At 42.1% G+C, this 26,437-nt stretch overlaps 1 protein-coding gene across 6 annotated transcripts in view; it reads right to left on the bottom strand.

The window, feature by feature from the left end:
* Nucleotides 1-26,437, bottom strand: part of Ttc6 (tetratricopeptide repeat domain 6) — a 213,819-nt gene that overhangs the window by 116,261 nt on the left and 71,121 nt on the right. For all 6 annotated transcript variants that reach the window (XR_015622056.1, XR_015622057.1, XR_015622058.1 and 3 more), the window contains 2 exon segments: nucleotides 14,202-14,343; nucleotides 170-274 (listed from right to left, as the gene is read on the bottom strand). Coding sequence is in view for 3 of the 6 variants with exons in the window: in XM_087554072.1 (XP_087410198.1) it covers nucleotides 170-274; nucleotides 14,202-14,343 (247 nt within the window). In the remaining 3 variants the exon portion in view is untranslated.

Below are 26,437 nucleotides of genomic sequence, written 5' to 3'. Positions count from 1 at the left end.
TACACATATGAATCATCTCCAATGGTATCATACAACAAATCCTGACCATGGCAACAATTGCTTGACAAGTTATATAACTACTGTCTAACAAATTTTATATCAGAAGCAATTATACAAGTTCATTATTTATTAACAGCAAAAATTACAATAGAGGAAATACATTCATTACCTCATATTTTGGATATAAAGTTTCTCTCATGGTTGATTCTGGAATAGCGAATTTGGGTGCAGTAAGATTCCAAAACATCTTTGATGTTCCAGGATACGCAGACACCTTGGAAAATATTATAAAACAAAAACTATGACAAATAGTGACAAATACCCTCTAAAACCAAAATCCCGAGTTCCTGCCACATTGTTTGTAGTTGTTGAAAAATAAATGGCTTGGTTTGTTACACAGCCTCTGAATGTCAAGGGAAGATGACTTTGCAAGCTGTCAGCTTAAAGGACACCAAGTAAAGCCAGCAGTGGTGACTTTGTGGCATGAGGAACAGGGGAGCCACGCTGGAGGCAAACTGACCAGCAAAACAGGAGGTACACGTGCCATCTGGTTCAGAAATGTCACTTCTTCGCTATGTGTTCTAACCAAGTTCTTATGTACATGCATGGGGAAATATGTATAGGTCATTTACAGACATACTAAATTAGAACATAGAGTCCAGTCTGAGTGTTCTGTGGGAGAGAAACAGATAAATAAACATTATTATAAAGCTATTTAGGTACAACAATTACAGCCCATAGATGGAGCTGACAAACAGTAAGGAGAAAAATAGTTTCAGAAAACTTCATGCAAAATGTTATTTCTATAAATGTACTAGAGCATACGGGAGGCGGGGGAGGGAGACGACGGGGGGTGGAGATTACTTAGGATCATATGTGTATAGAGTTATTAAGCTATTAGGTCATAAATTAAAAAGGGATTTGTTTTAGAAAAGTAGAACTATCGGGGATGCTACCAGAATTGTGGTAGCATTTGAATAACTTTGAATAACGATGCAAAGCTTTAGAAAACATTCCGGGAGTAAAGAGTGCAGGGTGGAATGCAAAACAAAAGAACATATTCTAACTGTGTTGTCGATATGCGGAACAACCTTATATTCTAGGTGGTGTGCTGAGCTCAGTGACTGGGACTCGGCGGGGAATGTAAAACTAAAGAGAGAGACAGGAAACAGTCCCTGTGGTACTGGCTTTAGTTGCCGACATACAGGGAAACGGACTAGCAAGTCTGACACTTCCACTCACACAGACTGGACTACTGAGTAGAAGAGTGAAGGATGGTGGGAGTCAGTTTGCCACTGTTGGAGTGAGAGTTTAAAGATAATCGAGGGGTACCTAGAGGTCCCTTATCACAGTGGGTTATGAACTCACATTTAGTCTAGTATAGACACAGATGCTTACATATAGTGACATTTACACACATTATAATGACCGATGCACATATTTACATGAGTTAGCATACACAGACACATAATTTAGATTCTTTTTATTAATCTTTATGAATTCCATAAGCATATATTGATCATATCCATTCCCGAAACCCCTATATCTACCCTTTCTACCCTTACTGCCCTACCTACCCAAACACCAGTTTGTTTTTCTTCTTTTTGTCCACATCAAATCTGGTTTGAGAGCGGGGTGTGCCCTGAAAACTAGTCAGCCAACCAGAGGTCACATCATTAAAATACTGACTTCTCCCAGCTACCATCACGAGCTCATGGCTCCTCAGCTGGTGCGGCTCGCCCCCCTCCTTCCACGTGGGGTTTGTCTAGCTTAAACTTGCATGGGCCTTGTGACTTCATGTGTGCTGCTGTCCCACTGGAGACACATATATGCTTGCTTTGTTGGTTGGCGAGGCCTAAAAGAAACAGTGCCTCCATAGTACGAGTCTATATCCTGTACACATCTGGGTTTCTAAGCACATAAATGGAACCAGGATGCATCACATAAACAAACCAGAAAATGTATGAGTCTGGAACATTTTGTACTGAGAAAAATTATGGTGCCTTTAAAGAAACAAATAGAAGCGAACCATTTTAGCAATGGTACTGGGAGTAATCAAGTTGCACTGGAGTATAAAGTATAATGTGCTATCTATCAGTAATGCTTTTTCTCAACAGATGAGGGAGTGAATGAATGAACAGAACATTTTCCTACAGAGAAAAACTCTAACTTCTGTAAATATTCTAATCTCAAAGAGATAGAAGGAAACTACCTACTTTTTAAATAAGACCATGCAAGTGATTTCCTTAAAAAGGATAATGCAGACAGGAGAATAGTTTATACGGAAGAAATTTCAGCACTGCCTCACTGGGTGACCAAGGTCAGCATAATGCTTACACCTGGCAAGAGATGTGGTGAGAAGACTTTCTCCTTCAGAACTCTTCCTCCTGAAGTCCCACAAACCAATCAATCCAATACACTAGCCAACTCTCAACTGAGATTCAGTTTAGAAAATACTTGAATATTAATCCCTAAAGTTTTCAATCATTGAGATGAGGAAAGTCTGAAAAGCTGTCAGGGTTTGGATAAAAACTGAAATAGGACAACTACGTGTGTGTGTGTGTGTGTGTGTGTGTGTGTGTGTGTGTGTGTGTGTGTCCCCAAATAGAATCCTGAGACACAGAAGTGCTATTAGCGAGTGACGTATAAAGCCAGGGAATTCCAAAGAGAGCGTGAAGCTTTGTGAGAAACTTTCCACCTGATGCAGAGGTCCCTGTGGACTGCCATACTGAAGATCTCCTGTGTCTAAATACAGAGAAGACATACTTTCTCGGCTCCAAAACCGTGATACATGCTTCCTCTGGAGACTCAAAGGCAGAGTTCCTCCTGGTCTCTAACTAGCTGCTAGAGGCAAATAGCAAAGTTTGCATTTCTCTACCATTTCTCCCCCTCACCCTTCATCATCACAGGGCCTTTGTCCCTGGGCACTCGAGTTCACATAGCATTGTGCTTTTCTTTATTTTTTCTATTTTTCTTTTATTGAAAATACGTTTTCATACAATATATTCTGATTATGGTTGCCCTCCCTCAACTCCTTCAAGGTCTTCCCCCATTCCACACACACCCAAATCCTTTCTTACTCTCATTAAAAACATGGTCATATAAAAAAAAAATAAAATATAATAAGATACAATAAAAAACAAAACAAACTAGAATAGGACAAAACAAAGAAAGCAAACTGAAGAGACAGACAGGAAAAAACATAAAAGCACAGACACAGAAACACTCATATTCATACACACACAGAAATCCCATAAAACACAGAACTGAAAGCCATAACGTGCAAAAGACCTGAAAGGGAAAAGAAAATGCCCAGATAAAGGACTACGAGACAACGATGCTTCAAAAACACCATTGAGCTTGTTTTGTGCTGACCACCTACTGCTGGGCTTAGGGTCTGCCCTGAGAGTGGTGTTTACACCCAGTGAGACTCTGTGGGAGCAAACCAATTCTCCCTTCCCAAGAGGGTACCAATTAGAGTTTTCTTCTGGGTTACAGATGGGACTTGTATCCACTTCCCCTCTCAGCACTGGGAACCCATCTGGCTTTAACCTGTGCAGACTCTCTGTAAACTCCTTGTGTATGCCAAGTCCTCCTGTGTTTAGAAAGCCTATTTTCCTTGGTCTCCTCTATCTCCTCTGACTGTTACATTTTTCCCTCCTCTTCTTCTGGATCCCTGAGCCCTGAGGGGAGGGTTGCGATGATGACTTAGGAACAAGTATTCTAAGGTCTCTCAGTAGTCTGCACATTGTCCAGCTATGGCTTCTAACCTGAGTATAGCAGGATGGCATCAGGAGCCATTTTATTACTCCATTTCCTCAGCAGAACGGTAGCACTTGGTTTCCCCCTGTTTCTGTGGCCTGTCTAGTCTCAGGCTCTTGGTCTGCTGAGCAGTGTCAGGGATAGGCTCCATTTCAGACATTGGTTGGCTACTTCCACAGTTGTGTGCCTCTTCTGTACTAGCACCTTCTACCGGCAGTGCATCCTTGTGGATCAAAGGGCCTTCTGTAGCTGGGTTGGGGTTTACCTTTGTCTTCTGATAGTACACTGAATACCTTCTAATACCAACAACACTAGACCTGAGGGATAGAGGTGCTAGGATGGCAACAGTATAACTTCTTTCTGTTGGAAAAGTAGCATGGCTGTTGTCTTCAGGGTTGGAGCCTTGCTGTCAGTTGGAGGAAAACAACCAGTAGCCTTGGCAATATCCTCGGTTGTTTGGGGTTCCCTTGGGGGTCCTCTAGCCAAAAACTTGATTATATATAACCCATTCTCAGAACTGAAGGCTTCATTTGGTGACTAGATGCATTCTACTTTTCTAAACATACCATTACTGTTGGATTTAAGCCCTACCCTACAGTCAGAATAATCATATCCTAAAACGTGAATTATATCTGCAAAGTCCTTGCTTCTAAAATAAGAGCATATTTGCAATACCAAGGGTGGGACTTGGACATGTCTTCTGGAGAAACCTGTTCAACTACTACTGTATTATAATAGAGGCAGTAGGGTATGAAGCTTGAGGAAAATCCCCATATTGTGTTTGTAAAGAAATAATAAAAAAAAATAAATGAAAGTAATTTTTTTAAAAAAAAAAAGCTTGCATGGAAAATTATTTAGGCATTCATAAAAAGATGTTGAAGAAACTTTGGCAATATTTGGAAATAGTTCTCTGAAAGCTTGATATTACTGGAATTTTTATTTTCTTTAAATCCGTTGACTTGTGAGACTATTTAAGTGGACTAACTATAAGAATCCCCTGCTGTGCAGAATTGCTTTTATCAAAAATAAATGGGCAGAAAGCATCGTAAAGCATCATTTTCAAACACTACTACAGCATTAGCTATGAACCCTTGACAGTAACATTTTCTGAACCGTAGAGGAACATATGAAGACCCAGCTCCAGGCAAAGAAAAAGTCACAACGATATTTCATAAGAATATTTGTATTTCTTTCTAGTCAGATACATGTCTCTATCATCCCACATATTGGATGAACATTTTCTATCTGCCAAAAGAATTCTTAAGAAAGGCAGACTTCCCAATTACCAGGCTAATTTTTCCAATTTAAGTGTCTGGCTTCAATTGCCTTCTATCTTTCTAGGCATACTGAAAGTAAGGTTCACAGGCCTATACCCTGGAAGTGCTTGCTAAAAATGGATAAACTCTTCCCAAAGAAGGTGGCGATTTTGCCAAAGCGTATCTAGAAATCAAGAGAAACCCAGGCATACAAATGATAGGTCATGATACCATACAGTGTTTCCTCCTATGCAGTAGATAGTTATTGCAGCTTGGCCATCGCAAACAAAGTTATCATCCCGGATGTGAGCAAGAAACAAACCTCTAAGGGGGAGGCTGATCAACAGTGCTTTTTTTTTTTTTTTTTTTTTTATTAACTTGAGTATTTCTTATATACATTTCAAGTGTTATTCCCTTTCCCGGTTTCCGGACAAACATCACCCTCCCCCCTCCCCTTCCTTATGGGTGTTCCCCTCCCAAACCTCCCCCCATTGCCACCCTCCCCGCATAGTCTAGTCCACTGGGGGTTCAGTCTTAGCAGGACCCAGGGCTTCCCCTTCCACTGGTGCTCTTACTAGGATATTCATTGCTACCTATGGGGACAGAGTCCAGGGTCAGTCCATGTATAGTCTTTAGGTAGTGGCTTAGTCCCTGGAAGCTCTGGTTGCTTGACATTGTTGTACTTTTGGGGTATCGAGCACCTTCAAGCTCTTCCAGTTCTTTCTCTGATTCCTTCAACGGGGGACCTATTCTCAGTTCAGTGGTTTGCTGCTGGCATTCGCCTCTGTATTTGCTGTATTCTGGCTGTGTCTCTCAGGAGCGATCTACATCCGGCTCCTGTCGGTCTGCACTTCTTTGCTTCATCCATCTTGTCTAATTGGGTGGCTGTATATGTATGGGCCACCTGTGGGGCAGGCTCTGAATGGGTGTTCCTTCAGTCTCTGTTTTAATCTTTGCCTCTCCCTTCCCTGCCAAGGGTATTCTTTTTCCTCATTTAAAGAAGGAGTGAAGCATTCACATTTTGATCATCCGTCTTGAGTTTCGTTTGTTCTAGGGATCTAGGGTAATTCAAGCATTTGGGCTAATAGCCACTTATCAATGAGTGCATACCATGTATGTCTTTCTGTGAGTGGGTTAGCTCACTCAGGATGATATTTTCCAGTTCCAACCATTTGCCTACGAATTTCATAAACTCGTTGTTTTTGATAGCTGAGTAATATTCCATTGTGTAGATGTACCACATTTTCTGTATCCATTCCTCTGTTGAAGGGCATCTGGGTTCTTTCCAGTTTCTGGCTATTATAAATAAGGCTGCGATGAACATAGTGGAGCACGTGTCTCTTTTATATGTTGAGGCATCTTTTGGGTATATGCCCAAAAGAGGTATGGCTGGACCCTCAGGCAGTTCAATGTCCAATTTTCTGAGGAACCTCCAGACTGATTTCCAGAATGGTTTTACCAGTCTGCAATCCCACCAACAATGGAGGAGTGTTCCTCTTTCTCCACATCCTCGCCAGCATCTGCTGTCACCTGAGTTTTTGATCTTAGCCATTCTCACTGGTGTGAGGTGAAATCTCAGGGTTGTTTTGATTTGCATTTCCCTTATGACTAAAGATGTTGAACATTTCTTTAGGTGTTTCTCAGCCATTCGGCATTCCTCAGCTGTGAATTCTTTGTTTAGCTCTGAACCCCATTTTTTAATAGGGTTATTTGTTTCCCTGCGGTCTAACTTCTTGAGTTCTTTGTATATTTTGGATATAAGGCCTCTATCTGTTATAGGATTGGTAAAGATCTTTTCCCAATCTGTTGGTTGCCGTTTTGTCCTAACCACAGTGTCCTTTGCCTTACAGAAGCTTTGCAGTTTTATGAGATCCCATTTGTCGATTCTTGATCTTAGAGCGTAAGCCATTGGTGTTTTGTTCAGGAAATTTTTTCCAGTGCCCATGTGTTCCAGATGCTTCCCTAGTTTTTCTTCTATTAGTTTGAGTGTGTCTGGTTTGATGTGGAGGTCCTTGATCCACTTGGACTTAAGCTTTGTACAGGGTGATAAGCATGGATCGATCTGCATTCTTCTACATGTTGCCCTCCAGTTGAACCAGCACCATTTGCTGAAAATGCTATCTTTTTTCCATTGGATGGTTTTGGCTCCTTTGTCAAAAATCAAGTGACCATAGGTGTGTGGGTTCATTTCTGGGTCTTCAATTCTATTCCATTGGTCTATCTGTCTGTCTCTGTACCAATACCATGCAGTTTTTATCACTATTGCTCTGTAATACTGCTTGAGTTCAGGGATAGTGATTCCCCCTGAAGTCCTCTTATTGTTGAGGATAGCTTTAGCTATCCTGGGTTTTTTGTTATTCCAGATGAATTTGCAAATTGTTCTGTCTAACTCTTTGAAGAATTGGATTGGTATTTTGATGGGGATTGCATTGAATCTGTAGATTGCTTTTGGTAAAATGGCCATTTTTACTATATTAATCCTGCCAATCCATGAGCATGGGAGATCTTTCCATCTTCTGAGGTCTTCTTCAATTTCTTTCCTCAGTGTCTTGAAGTTCTTATTGTACAGATCTTTTACTTGCTTGGTTAAAGTCACACCGAGGTACTTTATATTATTTGGGTCTATTATGAAGGGTGTCGTTTCCCTAATTTCTTTCTCGGCTTGTTTCTCTTTTGTATAGAGGAAGGCAACTGATTTATTTGAGTTAATTTTATACCCAGCCACTTTGCTGAAGTTGTTTATCAGCTTTAGTAGTTCTCTGGTGGAACTTTTGGGATCACTTAAATATACTATCATGTCGTCTGCAAATAGTGATATTTTGACCTCTTCTTTTCCGATCTGTATCCCCTTGATCTCCTTTTGTTGTCTGATTGCTCTGGCTAGAACTTCAAGAACTATATTGAATAAGTAGGGAGAGAGTGGGCAGCCTTGTCTAGTCCCTGATTTTAGTGGGATTGCTTCAAGTTTCTCTCCATTTAGTTTAATGTTAGCAACTGGTTTGCTGTATATGGCTTTTACTATGTTTAGGTATGGGCCTTGAATACCTATTCTTTCCAGGACTTTTATCATGAAGGGGTGTTGAATTTTGTCAAATGCTTTCTCAGCATCTAATGAAATGATCATGTGGTTCTGTTCTTTCAGTTTGTTTATATGATGGATCACGTTGATGGTTTTCCTTATATTAAACCATCCCTGCATGCCTGGGATGAAGCCTACTTGATCATGGTGGATGATTGTTTTGATGTGCTCTTGAATTCGGTTTGCCAGAATTTTATTGAGTATTTTTGCGTCGATATTCATAAGGGAAATTGGTCTGAAGTTCTCTTTCTTTGTTGGGTCTTTGTGTGGTTTAGGTATAAGAGTAATTGTGGCTTCATAGAAGGAATTCGGTAGGGCTCCATCTGTTTCAATTTTGTGGAATAGTTTGGATAATATTGGTATAAGGTCTTCTATGAAGGTTTGATAGAATTCTGCACTAAACCCCTCTGGACCTGGGCTCTTTTTGGTTGGGAGACCTTTAATGACTGCTTCTATTTCCTTAGGAGTTATGGGGTTGTTTAACTGGTTTATCTGTTCCTGATTTAACTTCGATACCTGGTATCTGTCTAGCAAATTGTCCATTTCCTGAAGATTTTCAAGTTTTGTTGAATATAGGTTTTTATAGTAAGATCTGATGATTTTTTGAATTTCCTCTGAATCTGTAGTTATGTCTCCCTTTTCATTTTTGATTTTGTTAATTTGGACGCACTCTCTGTGTCCTCTCGTTAGTCTGGCTAAGGGTTTATCTATCTTGTTGATTTTCTCAAAGAACCAACTTTTGGTTCTGTTGATTCTTTCTATGGTCCTTTTTGTTTCTACTTGGTTGATTTCAGCTCTGAGTTTGATTATTTCCTGCCTTCTACTCCTCCTGGGTGTATTTGCTTCTTTTTGTTCTAGAGCTTTTAGGTGTGCTGTCAAGCTGCTGACATATGCTCTTTCCTGTTTCTTTCTGCAGGCACTCAGCGCTATGAGTTTTCCTCTTAGCACAGCTTTCATTGTGTCCCATAAGTTTTTGTATGTTGTACCTTCATTTTCATTAAATTCTAAAAAGTTTTTAATTTCTTTCTTTATTTCTTCCTTGACCAGGTTATCATTGAGTAGAGCATTGTTCAATTTCCACGTATATGTGGGCATTCTTCCCTTATTGTTATTGAAGACCAGTTTTAGGCCGTGGTGGTCCGATAGCACGCATGGGATTATTTCTATCTTTCTGTACCTGTTGAGGCCCGTTTTTTGACCAATTATATGGTCAATTTTGGAGAAAGTACCATGAGGAGCTGAGAAGAAGGTATATCCTTTTGCTTTAGGATAGAATGTTCTATAAATATCCGTTAAGTCCATTTGGCTCATGACTTCTCTTAGTCTGTCTACATCTCTGTTTAATTTCTGTTTCCATGATCTGTCCATTGATGAGAGTGGGGTGTTGAAATCTCCCACTATTATTGTGTGAGGTGCAATGTGTGTTTTGAGCTTTAGTAAGGTTTCTTTTACATATGTAGGTGCCCTTGTATTTGGGGCATAGATATTTAGGATTGAGACTTCATCTTGGTGGATTTTTCCTTCGATGAATATGAAGTGTCCTTCCTTATCTTTTTTGATGACTTTTAGTTGAAAATTGATTTTATTTGATATTAGAATGGCTACTCCAGCTTGCTTCTTCTGACCATTTGCTTGGAAAATTGTTTTCCAGCCTTTCACTCTGAGGTAATGTCTGTCTTTGTCTCTGAGGTGTGTTTCCTGTAGGCAGCAGAATGCAGGGTCCTCGTTGCGTATCCAGTTTGTTAATCTATGTCTTTTTATTGGGGAGTTGAGGCCATTGATATTGAGAGATATTAAAGAATAGTGATTATTGCTTCCCGTTATATTCATATTTGGAAGTGAGGTTATGTTTGTGTGCTTTCATTCTCTTTGTTTTGTTGCCAAGATGATTAGTTTCTTGCTTCTAGGGTATAGCTTGCCTCCTTATGTTGGGCTTTACCCTTTATTATCCTTTGTAGTGCTGGACTTGTAGAAAGATATTGTGTAAATTTGGTTTTGTCATGGAATATCTTGGTTTCTCCATCTATGTTAATTGAGAGTTTTGCAGGATACAGTAACCTGGGCTGGCATTTGTGTTCTCTTAGGGTCTGTATGACATCTGTCCAGGATCTTCTGGCCTTCATAGTTTCTGGCGAAAAGTCTGGTGTGATTCTGATAGGTCTGCCTTTATATGTTACTTGACCTTTTTCCCTTACTGCTTTTAATATTCTTTCTTTATTTTGTGCGTTTGGTGTTTTGACAATTATGTGACGGGAGGTGTTTCTTTTCTGGTCCAATCTATTTGGAGTTCTGTAGGCTTCTTGTATGCCTATGGGTATCTCTTTTTTTAGGTTAGGGAAGTTTTCTTCTATGATTTTGTTGAAGATATTTACTGGTCCTTTGAGCTGGGAGTCTTCACTCTCTTCTATACCTATTATCCTTAGGTTTGATCTTCTCATTGAGTCCTGGATTTCCTGTATGTTTTGGACCAGTAGCTTTTTCCGCTTTACATTATCTTTGACAGTTGAGTCAATGATTTCTATGGAATCTTCTGCTCCCGAGATTCTCTCTTCCATCTCTTGAATTCTGTTGGTGAAGCTTGTATCTACAGCTCCTTGTCTTTTCTTTTGATTTTCTATGTCCAGGGTTGTTTCCATGTGTTCTTTCTTGATTGCTTCTATTTCCATTTTTAATTCCTTCAACTGTTTGATTGTGTTTTCCTGGAATTCTTTCAGGGATTTTTGCGATTCCTCTCTGTAGGCTTCTACTTGTTCTCTAAGGGAGTTCTTTATGTCTTTCTTGAAGTCCTCCAGCATCATGATCAAATATGATTTTGAAACTAGGTCTTGCTTTTCTGGTGTGTTTGGATATTCCGTGTTTGCTTTGGTGGGAGAATTGGGCTCCGATGATGCCATGTAGTCTTGGTTTCTGTTGCTTGGGTTCCTGTGCTTGCCTCTCGCCATCAGATTATCTCTAGTGTTACTTTGTTCTGCTATTTCTGACAGTGGCTAGACTGTCCTATAACCTGTGTGTCAGGAGTGCTGTAGACCTGTTTTCCTGTTTTCTTTCAGCCAGTTATGGGGACAGAGTGTTCTGCTTTCGGGCGTGTAGTTTTTCCTCTCTACAGGTCTTCAGCTGTTCCTGTGGGCCTGTGTCTTGAGTTCACCAGGCAGGTTTCTTGCAGGGGAAAAATTGGTCCTACCTGTGGTTCCAAGGCTCAAGTTTGCTCGTGGGGTACTGCCTAAGTCCTCTCCGCTGTGGCAGCAACCGGGAAAATCTGTGCCGCTCCTTCCGGGAGCCTCTGTGCACCAGGGTTTCAGATGACGTTTGGTGTTTTCCTCTGGCGCCTGGATGTGCACAGAGTGCAGTCTCTTCTGGTTTCCCAGGCGTGTCCGCCTCTCTGAAGGTTCAGCTCTCCCTCCCACGGGATTTGGGTGCAGAGAACATTTTATCCGGTCTGTTTCCTTCAGGTTCCGGCAGTGTCTCAGGCGCAGGGGTCCTGCCGCTCCCGGGCCCTCCCCTACGGGAACCCAGAGGCCTTATACAGTTGCCTCTTGGGCCAGGGATGTGGGCAGGGGTGGGCAGTGTTGGTGGTCTCCTCCGCTCTGCAGCCTCAGGAGTGCCCACCTGATCAGGCGGTGAGGTCTCTCTCCCACGGGGTTTGGGAGCAGAGAGCTGCTGCGGTCCGGGATCCGCCGGTGTGGGACTTCCGGTAAACACAGGAAGTGCCCGGCCTTAGAGGAATTTTGCCTCTGTGTGTCCTGAGTTCACCAGGCAGGTTTCTTGCAGGGGAAAAGTTGGTCCTACCTGCAGTTCCAAGGCTCAAGTTTGCTCGTGGGGTACTGCCTAAGTCCTCTCCGCTGTGGCAGCAACCGGGAAGATCTGCGCCGCTCTTTCCAGGAGCCTCCGTGCACCAGGGTTCCAGATGGCGTTTGGTGTTGTCCTCTGGCACCTGGATGTGCACAGAGTGCAGTCTCTTCTGGTTTCCCAGGCGTGTCCGCCTCTCTGAAGGTTCAGCTCTCCCTCCCACGGGATTTGGGTGCAGAGAACTGTTTATCCGGTCTGTTTCCTTCAGGTTCCGGCAGTGTCTCAGGCGCAGGGGTCCTGCCGCTCCCGGGCCCTTCCCCACGGGAGCCCAGAGGCCTTATACAGTTTCCTCTTGGGCCAGGGATGTGGGCAGGGATGGGCAGTGTTGGTGGTCTCCTCCGCTCTGCAGCCTCAGGAGTGCCCACCTGATCAGGCGGTGGGGTCTCTCTCCCATGGGGTTTGGGAGCAGAGAGCTGCTGCGAGTGCTTTGTTTTTAAGGAAAGGGTACAGCTGTCCCTTCAGGAGATCTCTTATTAAATTAAGCCAGTAAAGAAATGTTAATCATGAGGAAGTGCTCTGCAGTGCTCTAAATATTCTAAGGAATCTAGGGATTCAGTTAACTTGACTAATGGATGCTAGAATTTGACAGGAAGGGACCCACAGAACCACTAATTAAAAAACATTTGACTTCCACTTACTGTCTAACAGAAACTGTAAGGTATGGAGATATAAATAGGTGCACATATATGACTATAGGTACACACACATGGCTATAGACTTACAAAAATTAGTATTAGAGCCTAGTATCAATAAGTCACATTCACACTGATAACCTAAGATCAGAACAACTGTTCAATGGGGAAAGACAGGCATGAATTTACTTCAGGGTATTAAAACTCCATATAAATGAAACATAAGTCAGAACACTAGTTTTCAAAATCTATTCTGGGAAGAGTCGGCAGCCAGACCTTACCCTCAGCAACAGAGCCAGCTGCTGGGTGAGCCAGCAAGGCCCTCAGGGATGTGCCTACCAAGGGGCTGGGATGTCTGTGGCACAAGTTAACTCCAGAGGGCCATGCAAACTGCCCGTATTGCAGCCTGAGTGACCTGCACCGCCACCTCAAGCCATGGTGATGCCTGTGGTCAGGACAGCCTCAGAAGGCTTTATCTGGGACTATGGTTCGACTGCAATGGAGGGTCACGGTCATGGTCCATGTTGTCCCCAGAAACAATGAGGAGGCCAGGATCCATGCTACTACCACTGACCGTGAAGACCAAGGAAACAACTTTTGCTGTGGTATTGATGACTGCAGATGCACAGTTGAAAGGAGGGACAAGGAAGGCTTCTGTGACAACCCCTGTCACCTCAAGAGCCCAGTCCCAAAGTAACAGCCTAGACAGGAAGCCACTGAAGAGAACTCTTAAAACATGTGATGGGGATGCTGAAGTTCACTCACCATAATTGATGGCTTATAGCAGAGGTGCAGGAGGGGAAAGACTTGGGTCTGTTTAAAGGGAGGGCCACTGAGAGTTTGACCATGCTCCAGTGAGTATATCGATAACACTAAGGGGTTTTTTTTAATGTATTTATTTATACCTTTTTGGGGTGTCACAAGGGGGTGGGCCTGGAAGGACTGGGAATGAATTGTGATTGGGGTGCATGATATGAAACTCCCACAGAATGAATAAAAATGTTATATGGGGGGAAAGAAACAAAATATATTTCCTGATACACAGGAAAAGGTCATTTTGCTTTGTCACTATGTTGACACTTGCACTGATGGTGGAACATAAACATAAATAGCCAAAGGGATGATGTCACCATGAACCCTGGATGCTGTCATGATGAACACAGACAAGACAACTTTAAGAATCACAAAACATGGGCTGGAGAGATGGCTCAGCCGTTAAAGGCTAGGCTCACAACCAAAAATATAAGAATCACAAAACATGGTCACATTTTCTAAATCTCAACCACTCTTCTTCATGTTCACTTTGATGAGATGAGAAGACCTCAAAAGAGGTACAAAGGTGGTTTCCGAGGAGAATCATGTGCTAAGCTATTTGAGTTGTGAACTAGAGTAGCCAGTCTTTATTGAAAAAGGAAAAGTACAAGATATGACTGGTGGGAAATTGGTTATACGGCCAGTGTTTTCCTGAAAAGAAAGCTGTAAACCTGTTGGTACCAGAACTTTGGCCAACAGAAAGGGGCTTCTGGAACTCCAGTTCCAGGGGATCTGATGCCTTTGGACCAATGAAAATGAATGAATAAATGAATGAATGAATGAGTGAGTGAATTGGTTTAAAGTAATGCTCACTTCTTCTCCTGAGAGCTGCAGGTTTGCTTTGTTGGCTTCCCGCTGATTTGTCTGCTCTGATCCAGGTAATCCCTCTGCTGACGCTGGAGTGACACCAGTATATTTCTGCATCTCACTCATAGCAGGAACACCGAACAGCAGTCTACAATGTGACAAAAACAATAAATTTGTTTTTAAAGTTATTGGTGAAGCAAAAGAGACCACCCACTTTTGGCTTACCTCTGCTTAAGTCGATGCACTGACATTTACTGTCTGAGCTAAGAAGACATCATGAAGACGACAATCCGAAATTAAAGAAAAATCTGGCTCTGAGCACAGTTGAATGACAGTTTGGATTCACTATATGAGAAAAGTATGTTTGCTTTATGAAAACACAACAGCAAAATATATTTAAAAACCTTGTTTGGGGGCTGGAGAAATGGGTCAGTTGTTAGAGAGTAATGATTGCTCTTCCAGGGGACCTGAGTTCAATTCTTGGAACCCAGACATGGCAGCTCTTGACAGTCTCTAGTTCCAGTGGATTCAAAGCCTTCTGGCCTCTGTAGGCACAAGACATGCATGTGGTCCATAGACATACATACATATAGGCAAAACACTCATACACAGAAAACAAAAGTTTCTATAACATATTTCTACTTTCTTCCCCACTCTGAATTCACAACCAAATATTCATTTCTTAGACCGGGATCAAACCACTAGCCTAAATAAAACTGTCAATATGCTTGTGGCTTCCCCTTTTGAATTTACATCTTGTCAAACCAAAAACATTTATCTAGACAGAAAAGGTGAGTTATTGGAGATCGGTTCTAATGCTTTGATTCAATCAGAAAGATGCATGCCCAAACAGTAAAGGTCCTTGTCCCCAATTGGTTTTTGATCGATCAATAAAGATACCAATGGCCAACAGCTGGGCACAGGGCAGGATCTTTAGAGTTGTGTGGGCCAGGAGGCAGAGAGGAACAGGGGGAATCACCAGGACTTGGGGAAGAAGGATGGGACACAGGAGCAGCTGGAAATAAGGCCGACCTGACATGTGAAGTTTCAGGTAAATAACTACTGGCCACGTCCCTGATTGGGCCTAGGGTAGTAGGTGAAAGACTGGAAGTGCCCAAAGGGATTTTAAAAATAAGCGTGTGTGTGTGTGTGTGTGTGTGTGTGTGTGTGTGTGTGTGTGTGTGTGTCTTTCAGCTGGGTGGGTGGCTGGAAGTGTTCAAGCTACCAGGAACACAAAGTGTATAGCTAAAAAAACTCACTGAAGCCATCGGGGCTTCCCTCGGTAAGCAAGGCAGGCTTGGAGTTAAGAATGTCTATAGTAGACATGCATATGTAATATAAAACCTAAAAGTTTGAAAGAATGTATCAATAACGAATGACAGAGACTTTCTAAGGTATGTTCATGCTGCGTGCGTGTAAAGGTGCTGTAATGAGTGTAAAGTGAGCACAAGTCGGGCTGACTCATATTGGAGCAGTGTCCATCACACTCTGATGGACACCTCTGATCTTTGGACATTCCACTATAGAAACAGAAAATAGCTTGGCAAGTCAACAACTGCCAAGGATAGACATACACAAACCCAGCTGACTTGTCATTTTGTAATGTGCTGAACTCTCAAAGCCATCTTACCAGCTCTTCCTGAGGAAAGCTGCCTCTTCATCATGAGCCACCGCTTACCTTACCTAGTCACATATCTGGATTCAAAGGGAAATGACAACCAACACCCAGCAAGTTGAATACAAATACAGAAAGTCTATCCTCCTCCTGATGGTGGTAGCGAGGACGGCGAGATGAGACGTCTCCTGGGGCTGGTGTGCTCTAGTGACTCAGGACCGCCGCTCTCCGCATGCAGTCACACATGTACCATTTAGAAGAAGGAAGCTTCTGGTACATCTGTTGGCAAGCATGGTCAGGACACGCCAAGTTCTTTCACAGTAGTGTTCCGATATTACTGCTTTTGTTAGTTTTAACTTTTATTTTGCCAATGAGAATATCAAATAATAGTAAAATTCTAAGACAAAGAACCTTGATTTCTTGACCATCAAGTAAGGGGCTATTTTAGCAAAATGGGCTTCTAGTTCTGAGTCTTTCTGAGCTAGAAGAAAGAGTTCCCTCAGCAGCCAGCTCAGTTGCTATGTGGAAATTTCTACAAGTCCAGCAAGGCCCATTTATGTCACGCCCTCCACTAAATAACCATTGCTTGATTTTTTTTTTTTGCTTCAAATAACTAAAACTATTTCTGTTTTTCTGCAACTCAATCTTGTCTTCTAGGTCTGGAAAAGAACAGACCTGGGTCTAGACACCAAGAAAATGAGCCCAGAGGGTAAATACATCAAGATAAAGTAGTTTTAACTACTGTAGGGGAAAGGGGACAGTGGTTAGGGACAAGGTGATATAATGTCTACTACTTTACAGCAATGATGCTCTCTTTGTTTAGCTGGAGCCATAAATGGAGTAGCAATCGTCATTTACCTTTACTGTCTTTCAGTTCCCAAAAGCACAGTTGTGTGTTAGTTGGTCGAATGGATGTGGGTTGACATGGCTTTCTGTAGTGCTAGCTCTGTCAAACACAGTCAGAACCCTAGTGGAACGGCCATCCAAGGTTAGCAATGGTTCCTCCATGTCAGACGTGGTTAATTAATTGGAAATTTCTCTGTTCGTTGTGGTTTGCCCTGGAGTTATCTGTATTTTGATGCTACTTTCACTGCCTCAAGGACAGCTGCCTAGTCACTACTCAGCACTCAGGTGACTTCACCAGAACCTTCTCCCCATTGAATGTGTAAAATACAGGTGAGGGCAGGTACAGGATAGGAGGAGGCTGGCATTGGACGAGAAGGAAGGATGGGCGGGAGAGAAGTTTGAAGGAAGAGGAGGCGACTGGAACGGAAAGGAGGAAGAGACAGGGAGAGAGAGAGAGAGAGAGAGAGAGAGAGAGAGAGAGAGAGAGAGAGTAGCAGGGGACAACATGGAGGCTGACGTTAAGATTCCACATTGTGCCTTTACAGGTTGTCATGAATGTTCTTAATGGATGGATGTGTATAGGGCTTTGTATGTTTAGGTGGGCAATTATATCTTATCAATTGGGTCAAAGGTTATTGTGTTGTATGTCCTTTCATGTGTAGATTTAAGTGTAAGGGAGTGGGGGGCAGCTGGTTTGGGCCGCCACAGAGTTGGGATGTGTTTCTGGCATGGAAACCTGCCTTGGGAACTGGATGGGTAGAGAGATGGCTGCCAGGCTCAGAGAGGGGCCTTCGGCAGTGTGATATGGGACGGAGCAAAGCAGGTGAGACGCTTTGCTGACTGAGACTAAGATATCTTGGGGCACTGCGGTGCCGGACCTAGTGGAGGATAAAAGACAGCTTTTTATTTTTTATAATTTTACAGCAACACCTTGCACCAGATTCCTCCATACCATGGAGTCCATCTATCTTGCCAATCTTAATTCGCTTCCCCAATCCTCCATTCGATCTACATCTAATATGAAAAAGGTGGGCTAGCAACTGGATAGATGCTGGGTACTAAGTACGGACAATATAGGAGTGGACAAACATATACGCAATTATAGTTCATTGTGGCTCTGAAAATGGGAAAAGCAAGGGTTCCAAGGTCTTTATACATCCCCCTCTACACAGTCAAAACTCGTCTTTTTCTCCTTAATCTTCCAACTATGTTTGATCTGTTCTCTCATTATAGAGCATCTTCCATCTCGTCTTATATTTTTCTCTTAATAGACAAAATTAATTTTTTGCTTCCAGAAGACTTGAATGTAGTAGTTCTGAGAAAAATGGTGAGCTTTGGTTAGAGAAAAAAAGAGTCTCATACCCAAAAGTAGACCCTGGAAAATCAAAGTCCAGCGTAGGGTGTTGTACAGGTTCTACACAGGTACTCCCTAACCATCACGAGTCTCTTATATGAACTTTGCGAATCACTGACACTTACCTTACACCTAATGAATCAGAAACTGGGAGTTTGCAGGCAGCTCTCCATGGTTTCACCATCCGGGCAGGTGATTCTGATATTGTCTGAGAACCTCTGATTACCCAGAGCTTTTCTAAAACACCGTGATCATAAGACACCCTGACTCGACTATCAAAAAATACAGCTTTCCACACCTCCTTTGGAGATACTAATTCAGCAGGCTTGCAAATTAATACACCAGTCAATACACTTATTAATTAATACACTAGGCAAGCTTATCAAGTGGTCTTTATGCTCAGGAAAGTCTAAATATCACTGACACTGGGGAAAAATTCTGCCATGAGGCCATATCTGAGTTGGCCACTTACGATTATGATGGTGTTATCATTTGAATATGCTTTGTATTCAAAACAAAAACTCACGTTGAGTTTTGTTCCCAAAAAGTAGCAATGATGAGAGGTGGGGCCTAATGAGAGGTCTTTGTGCCACAGGGCTACAGATGCCATTTTTGCAGGAGTGACTTAGCTCTGACGGACAGGAATTCCTCTTCCTTTCTTTTTCTCTCGAGTGCCATCTTGTGCTTTCATTTTCCACCAAGGGCTGAAGAAGCATGAGTCCCTAAACAGATGCTGCAGCTGGCCACTCTGGGACTCCCGAGACTCCAGTGTAAACCTGGTTGGTTGGTTGTTAATAAATTACGCCGTTTGGGTATTCGTTTAGACCAAAACAGAGCAGACTAAGATACTTGAGTAGGATACTTTTCCTTCCTTAATCTCTTCCCTCATTTGTTAATGGCAACACTGATTGGCCTTTACATCCACTGCTTAGGAATAGTGTATGCAAAACAGTATATGCTTGTCAACAGCTGAAATTATAATTCACATTGTTCTGTCAAGGAAGAGGCTAATGGAACACAACAAGCCCATTTCTCTAACAGCACAGGAACTATGCCTTTCTAAAGTCATTGCTGCCTACCTTCAGACCAGGATATGAAATATATTTCTTACTGTAAGTTGCTAACAACACAAGCTTAGAAGACATTTTGCTCTAAGTTGTGAGAATTCTAACTTACATGTAAGTAACTGTGAATCACATCCTACTAAACAGAGCTTTCTCCCTCTGGCAGCCCTCCTCTGCCTTCGGAAGACCCTGTGGAGAGAAACTCTACATCATAGCTTTACTCTCTTTTCCTTAGAAAGTGTATCTTGCTACACGGTGTACAAAATCTGAGGGAATGTTCTCAGGAGTCCATCATCAATTTCGGGCAATTCACAGAATGTGTGCATAGGAAAATCAAGGATATTCACCTATGAAAATTTACCAAGATTCTATTTATATGCAATAGGGTGTTCTACTTACCACTTTCAAAGCAGTCATAGCTCCCATTTAGTGGTCCTAAACTGATTTTTACAACCTACTTACAGGGTCTCACTCGACCATTTGGAAACCTGTGACTAAATTGTTTAAAAAGTAGACCCTAGGACTGGAAAAACTTTCTAAGCTCATCTTAGATGCTAAGCTATATACTGAGTTTCTTCATCCTTGTGTAATTTTTCTTTAAAATCTGCAGCAAAGACACATGAAAAATTTTGCCTGGCTTTTTTGAAAGCAAGGAATAGATTCTCAAAATTATGAGCCTGTAGAAAAATATATGAGTAGCTATCTAGATTTTATTTTTACAAAATATGGTTGGGGGGTGGGGTTGTTCTTTTTAACCACTGTAAGTTCTTTACTACATGCAAACAGTGACATCTGGTGGAACGACACTGTTTTACTTTCTATAAAAAAAAAAATACAGCTTTCAGAAATATGTAACTTAGAGTTATAGGCTAAGAGTGCAAATAATTCATTTCTTATGTCTTTCTGTACAAAAACAAAAACATACTAGGCAAGTGTCTTATCAAGCACAGATATGTACACCAAAACACAAAAACATACAACCAAGTGTCTCGTCAAACACTGAGATGTACACTAGGCAAGTGTCTCATCCAACACTGAAATAGGCACTGGAACAGCTTTTTGTCATTACCTCTCTGTGCTGTTGAAAACACACAAAGGGTGGGGCTCAGAAGTTAAGAGCACTTGAAGTTCTTCTAGAAACCTAAGTTTTGATCTTCAGTACCTACTCGATGGCTCACAACAGTCTGTAACTCCATTTCCAGGAGATCTGATACCCTCTTCTGCCCTCCATGAGTACCAGGCATGGGCACAATACACAGGCATACATGCGGGCCAAATACCCAAACATGTGATAAAAGAAAAAAGTACACAAAAGGCACAGTAATGAAAATACACGTACTGAATGTGTCTGTGACAGAAACTTATCTGAGGTCGGAATAGATTCTGGTTCTAATTTTGCCATGTATTTGGGAATACAGAACTTTGCCTTTTGTCCTTATCCTGACAAGAAGAGAGTTAGGGTAAGAGAATTAAGATAATAGAACCCTGATGTGTGGTCTTCTCTGATAAACACCATCAACTAAACCTCAGACAAGGATTGACTCTTAGAATCTCTGATATAATACCTCAGGCTATTGCCTAGATTATACAGCAAGGAACAAGGTTAAGAGAAGGATTAAAATGGGACCAGGAACAGCCTGACTGAAAAATAGCAGACAATAAGGAGAATGAGGAATGAAAGACAGTCCCCGATACCAGAACTACTGAAGGGAAACCTTTGCATTACTGGGACTATTGATGCTGGTCAGCTGGAGCTAAGAAATTAATGGTGTTTAAAAAGAGACCAGTATCATTGAGGTGAAATCTTCTGGGAAGTGTTTTCTGACAGCACAAAGTTGTGTTCCAGAGAGCCAAGGTTGTACCTCATGCTGCAGCTGGACTTGGTAATGTGTAAGAGTTACCCAGGTGGTACTGGTTTTGAAGGCACGAAGGGGTCATGGAGAGCAGCTGAGGCTGGGCACTGTGAGAGGCCATGGAAGGCCATTGGTGAAGGTGCACCCTCAGTTGCAATTGATGGCTCAGGACTGAAGGGGTCATGCAAAGGAGTTGAGGCTTGGCACCATATAGAGAGCCTGTGAGAGGCTATTGGTGAAGCCTAGTTGCAGCAGAAGACAGCAGTGTTTTGGAGCAGCAGCAGTGGAGAACAGGCAGCTGGAGCCTAGAAGACAAGGTGTGTGCCACAAAGGACAGAGCTGGAGAAGTGACCCAAGCCCTTAGAGGAGCCTAGAAGATTGTGAGTGAATCCCAGACACTGTACGGTTAGAGTTTGATTCCACTTTTGTTTGTGACTGTGCCTTGATATTTTTCCCTTGTGAAAAAAAGAAAGTATTTAGTGGAGCCCACAGTTAAGGATCTTTGAATCATAAAAAGACCGAATTTTAAAAGAGATTGAATATTTTAAAGGGATTGAATTTTTAATATGTAAGAATTTGTAAAGACTGTGGGACTTTTAAAGTTATTTGGATCTTGGAGATGAATAAGAAAGTAAGGGTTGAGGCTTAATAGTGATGTGTTTGTGTGTCAAGTTGACAAGAGACCAATTTTACTGGCTGGTTTTGTGTGTCAACTTGACACAAGCTGGAGTTATCACAGAGAAAGGAGCCTCCCTTGAGGAAATGCCATCATATGATCCAGCTGTAAGGCATTTTCTCAACTAGTGATCAAGTAGGGAGGACCCATTGTGGATGGTGCCATCCCTGGGCTGGTGGTCCTGGGTTTTATAAGAGAGCAAGCTGAGCAAGCCAAGGAAATCAAGCCAGTAAGTAACATCCCTCCATGGCCTTTGCATCAGCTCCTGCTTCCTGCCCTGCTTGATTTCTAGTCCTGACTTCCTTTGGTGATGAACAGCAATGTGTAAGTGTAAGCTGAATAAACCCTTTCCTCCCCAACTTGCTTCTTGGTCATGATGTTTGTGCAGGAATAGAAACCCTGACTAAGACACCCATACTGGAAGGACATAAAGAACAAGATGCAAAGCACTCTAAGAAGGAGGCACCAGGGACCATAGACAATCCCACAGCTAGCATCACAGCATGTGAGCAGAAGCCAGCAGCACATTCTAGTTGGGAGGAAAGTGCACTGAGGAATGGGAATTAAAAAAAAAATTCAGAAATCCCAAAGCCTTATGGAATTACTTAATTAGCATGAGGAAGTCCCCCAAAGTTAGAGACATCCTTTGTCTAGCCGCCTAGGAGAGAACAAACACTAGTAAAATCAAGTAGTAAGAAGCCTGTCCTCCACACACTGCAAGCAAATACTCTGATCCTGTAATTAGATGACAAGGGAACAAAGGTGAACTACGGAGGAGTGAGCACACTGCCTCCCGATCAACCAGGGACTGAAAACGGTGAGAATGTGAATCCGGGACAAAGAGAAAGGGTGTCCCAGATGCAGGAGGCCATGAGTTGCAGAAGCCATGAGATACAATACAAACCATACTGCCTGAGTCTGAATCCCAGCTTTTCCTGGCAGCCTCTGTGCAGATGAACTAGTTTTCCTAAATGCCATGCCACAGGTTCTTCACTTGGGAAATTGAATACCTTACATACTACATATGCCTTAGCACAGATGACTCTCCTCAGTCTCTACTATGTAATTACCTATTTTCTTATCAAATATCACTGACTTCCTTGAAGGAGTTGGAGGAAATCTTCCAAGTAAGAGCATTCTTCAGACAGCTGATTTGTAAGTCACATGATATAGAGAATAGTGTTGAGATAATTACACATCTGTCTCTACACAATACACTTCATATCCCTTCAGAGGAGTAAAAGCTTTCAAATTAATGCAGTGTCATTCTTATAAAAGATATATATGTTCACGGAGAGGCCTATAATAAGCGTTATGATATAGAAATCCGACAGAATGAGATCATCTTTAACACAGTCTCAGCTATCACTGAGGGGAAGCAGGTAAAATGTCAGATCATCCTCCATATTCCTCAATACTTCAGTGTTCTGGATGAGGGGAACGCAAACCTTTGCCTCTGGCTATCCCACTTCAAACCTTACAGAAATATTTGAGTACTTCCAAACTGGAAAGTGTCATTGTCAGGGAGACCTGTCCCGTGTTATTTTGGGTAGCCAGAAAAGACCTTTCTTCAGTTTTCCTTCAAATATGAGTACACAGAAAAATCCAATAGTAGTCCTATGAGGAGAACCTGCAATGTATCATGAAGAAACACAGTCGAGGAGCCCAGTGGAAAATATAAGGGGAAAACAAAAATATCTTTAAAAGATTGGTGTGGTCTATAGCAAAAGCCTTTAGTGTGGAATGAAACAGGTAGTGAAGGCCTGTATGTCCCTTAAGTGAGCAAGAAAAACGATCCTGTAACTACTGGAGACTGGATTGTGAGTTTTGAACTTCGTACCTCAAAACATAAAACCACTGATGAGCGATAGTTTGAGAGATAAATGTAAGAAAACAAGTGATGCACATGAAGAATACAAAGTTAAGATCCAACATATAGCTAAATGGTATTTATAAAGAAATGCATAAAGTAAAAATAATACAAACATTATTCACAATACAAACATTATTCAAACAAAATAGAAAATTTCCCACCTGAAGATATGGTAGCATATCAGGAGGGCTTTTTATGTATAAGGAAGAGTTAATTAGAAAGCAGACCACCCCCAAACATATGCTAGTGAAACTGAAACAAAACTTAAACTCCTGTAAGGATCTGGAGTGGTAGATTATATGCAAATAAAACCACAGGCTTGATCCAAGTTCTTCTCTCACATTAACAGTAAGCAACAAGAGTAGTGTTAGATCCTGATTGTCAAATTAACCGTGTCAAGAATCACCTAGGAGACAAACTTCTGGGATGCCCGTGAGAGTTTCTAGAGCAGGTTAATTGAGGTGAAAAGGCCCACCCTGAGTGTAGGCAGTGTAATTATACACAGAGTGCCACTAGGAGCATCACTGGGCACTTACCTGAGGAATTAATACTCATCAGCATGTAAGCAGCACTTAGAACCTTGGACCTTGAGACCCTCGCAGATGTGAGAGGAAGCCGTGGTTTAAGCCCTGGACACTCCACTCAAGGGGGGCAGACAAGAATAAAAGCAGGGAGCTAGAAGGATGGTTCACTGGTTAGCACACATGACTCTTGCAAAGGAGCCAAGAGTACCTTTCAGCCTCCACTTGGGTGGCTCACAACCACCTCTAACTCGGCTACCAGAGGATCCAACACCTCTGGCCTCTGCAGGTACCCGCATTCATGTGAACACACATACAGAGAGGGGCGGGGAGGGAGAGAGATGCATGTGTACACACAGGACAGAGAATGGGACATGGTGCTCACGGTGAATCTCTAAGAGCAATGGAAAAAACAGCTTCACAGAAGACCGACTGTTCCAAATGCCACTGCAAAAAAAAAAAAAAAAAGGCGGGAACTATGTTTAGAGATGCTGTTCTTATTGATGCATATGTCTTTCTGTCAGCAGGGATACGGCACATGTGTGCGGATGCCTGCCGAGGCCAGAGAGGGTGTCTGCTTCCCTGCAGCTAACACTACAGATGGTTGTGGACTGCCAGAAGTGTGCTGAGAACCAAACAGGTCCACTGGAAGAGCAGGGGATAAACGGGTACATGAGACAGCTTGGAGCGATGGAAGGAAGGGGAAAATAATGTAGTCATATTATAATAGCCAAAACTTAAAGGAATACTTTTTAGTGCTGGGTATGATGACTTGCACTTAAATACCAGCACCAAGAAGGTGGGGACAGGTGTATCTCTGGGGTTCACAGGCCAACCAGTCCAATCTCCTTGGTGAGGTCCAAGTCAATGACTTTGTGTCCAAAAACTGACTGCTACATTTGGAATAAAGTCCAAAAAGTCCTCTGATACCCATATATATATATATATGTGCATATACATGCCCCTACATATGCACATATATGCCCCCATACATGCACTTGCACATATATGTATACGCACATCAAGACCTCATAGTCCCATGCAGAAAAGGAAGTAAAAAAATGAAAATACTAATAACATTTCCAGATGGCAAGATTGTGTATAATTGCTTTTCTTGTTTTCTTTTTCCTTAGATTTATATAGTCATTAAAATATTAATGTATAATGATAACAAACAATAAGATAGGCAGTTAGTTATAACACTCTAACCTTTTGTTTTTCATCATTATTGCTGTTTTAATGAATGACACTAATGATCTGTCTACAAATATTAATCAAGAATTTATGATTTGAAGGCAGGTGAGTTAAAAGTTTTGAAATTCACTCCTTTGGCATCTCTCTGCACCAGGAGGCAAGGATTGATTGAGGTCAGCCCATGCTGGCAGGGCATGTAAATCAACAAAATAGTTTTACATCAACAAATCAGTAAAACGGAGCAAGCATCCACACAGGCTCAACCCCGTGAGGTCTAAGCTATAACCGTGGTGCCACCTCATTGTCCTGTAAGGTTCTGAACGTGGATCCCGTGGACTGGTTCCCAGAATGAATAAAAAGAAAACATGAGAAAGAGAGCTAAGCACCAGGATGCACCTCTCTGCCTCGCAGAGATCAGCAGTCTCAGGTACATGTTCCTTCCTCCGTGAAGGTGGCCAACTTTTCTTAGCAAGGTAGACTGTGCATCCTCAAACCATGATCTCAAACAACTCCTCTCTCCCTTAAGTTGTTTTGTCAAGTCCTGTGTCACAGTGATGGACAAAGTAACAGTACAGATGGGGACAGATGAGATCAGGGCTTCCTCTCTACCCTGTGATTTTTCCGTCCATGTCCCTGCCATTGAGATCCTATCTGCTGCCAGCCCATGCCCAGAGCAGAGCAGAAGCTGGCAACATTCCTTTAATCTCCTCCACAGAGTAAAAGATAAACCTCTGTGTAGTACACGTTCTCAGGTATTTTCTAGAGTAACAGCACAAAGACCAATACAGCTGGATTTCCAAATCAGTGAGAAACAACAACAACAAAAAAGAGGTTATTTAAAAGATTACAAAATAAATTATAGATGGATCAGGCAACTTTTCTCAGGAAAGCCAAAAAATCTCTAGAAAGAAAATGCAGGACAATGCACTTAAACTTAAGTGTAGACGTGCCTTTTCTGATAACCACACCAACACTGAAACACGTAGATGTGCTGGAGAGCAGGGCATGGCCTCCTGCCTTAAACCTTAACACTCAGAGGGCTGAGGCAGAAAGATCACATGAATCTGAGGCTACCCCAGCTGCACACTAAGCTCCAGGCTAGCCCTGTCTTGGGCCCCTGCTCACAAAAGTTTCATTGTATGCAAATCAAAACTTCTGTATATCATAAAATATACACATAATTGAAGAGTAAAGTAAAAATGAATGTCTTCAATATATGTGGCAAGTAATTTTAAACTTTAATATA

Source organism: Rattus norvegicus, chromosome 6, assembly GCF_021556685.1.
Source record: "Rattus norvegicus strain SHRSP/BbbUtx chromosome 6, alternate assembly SHRSP_T2T, whole genome shotgun sequence".
Taxonomy (NCBI): domain Eukaryota; kingdom Metazoa; phylum Chordata; class Mammalia; order Rodentia; family Muridae; genus Rattus; species Rattus norvegicus.
Note: the sequence above shows the minus strand (reverse complement) of the source record. Positions and strands in the feature narration are given on the sequence as shown.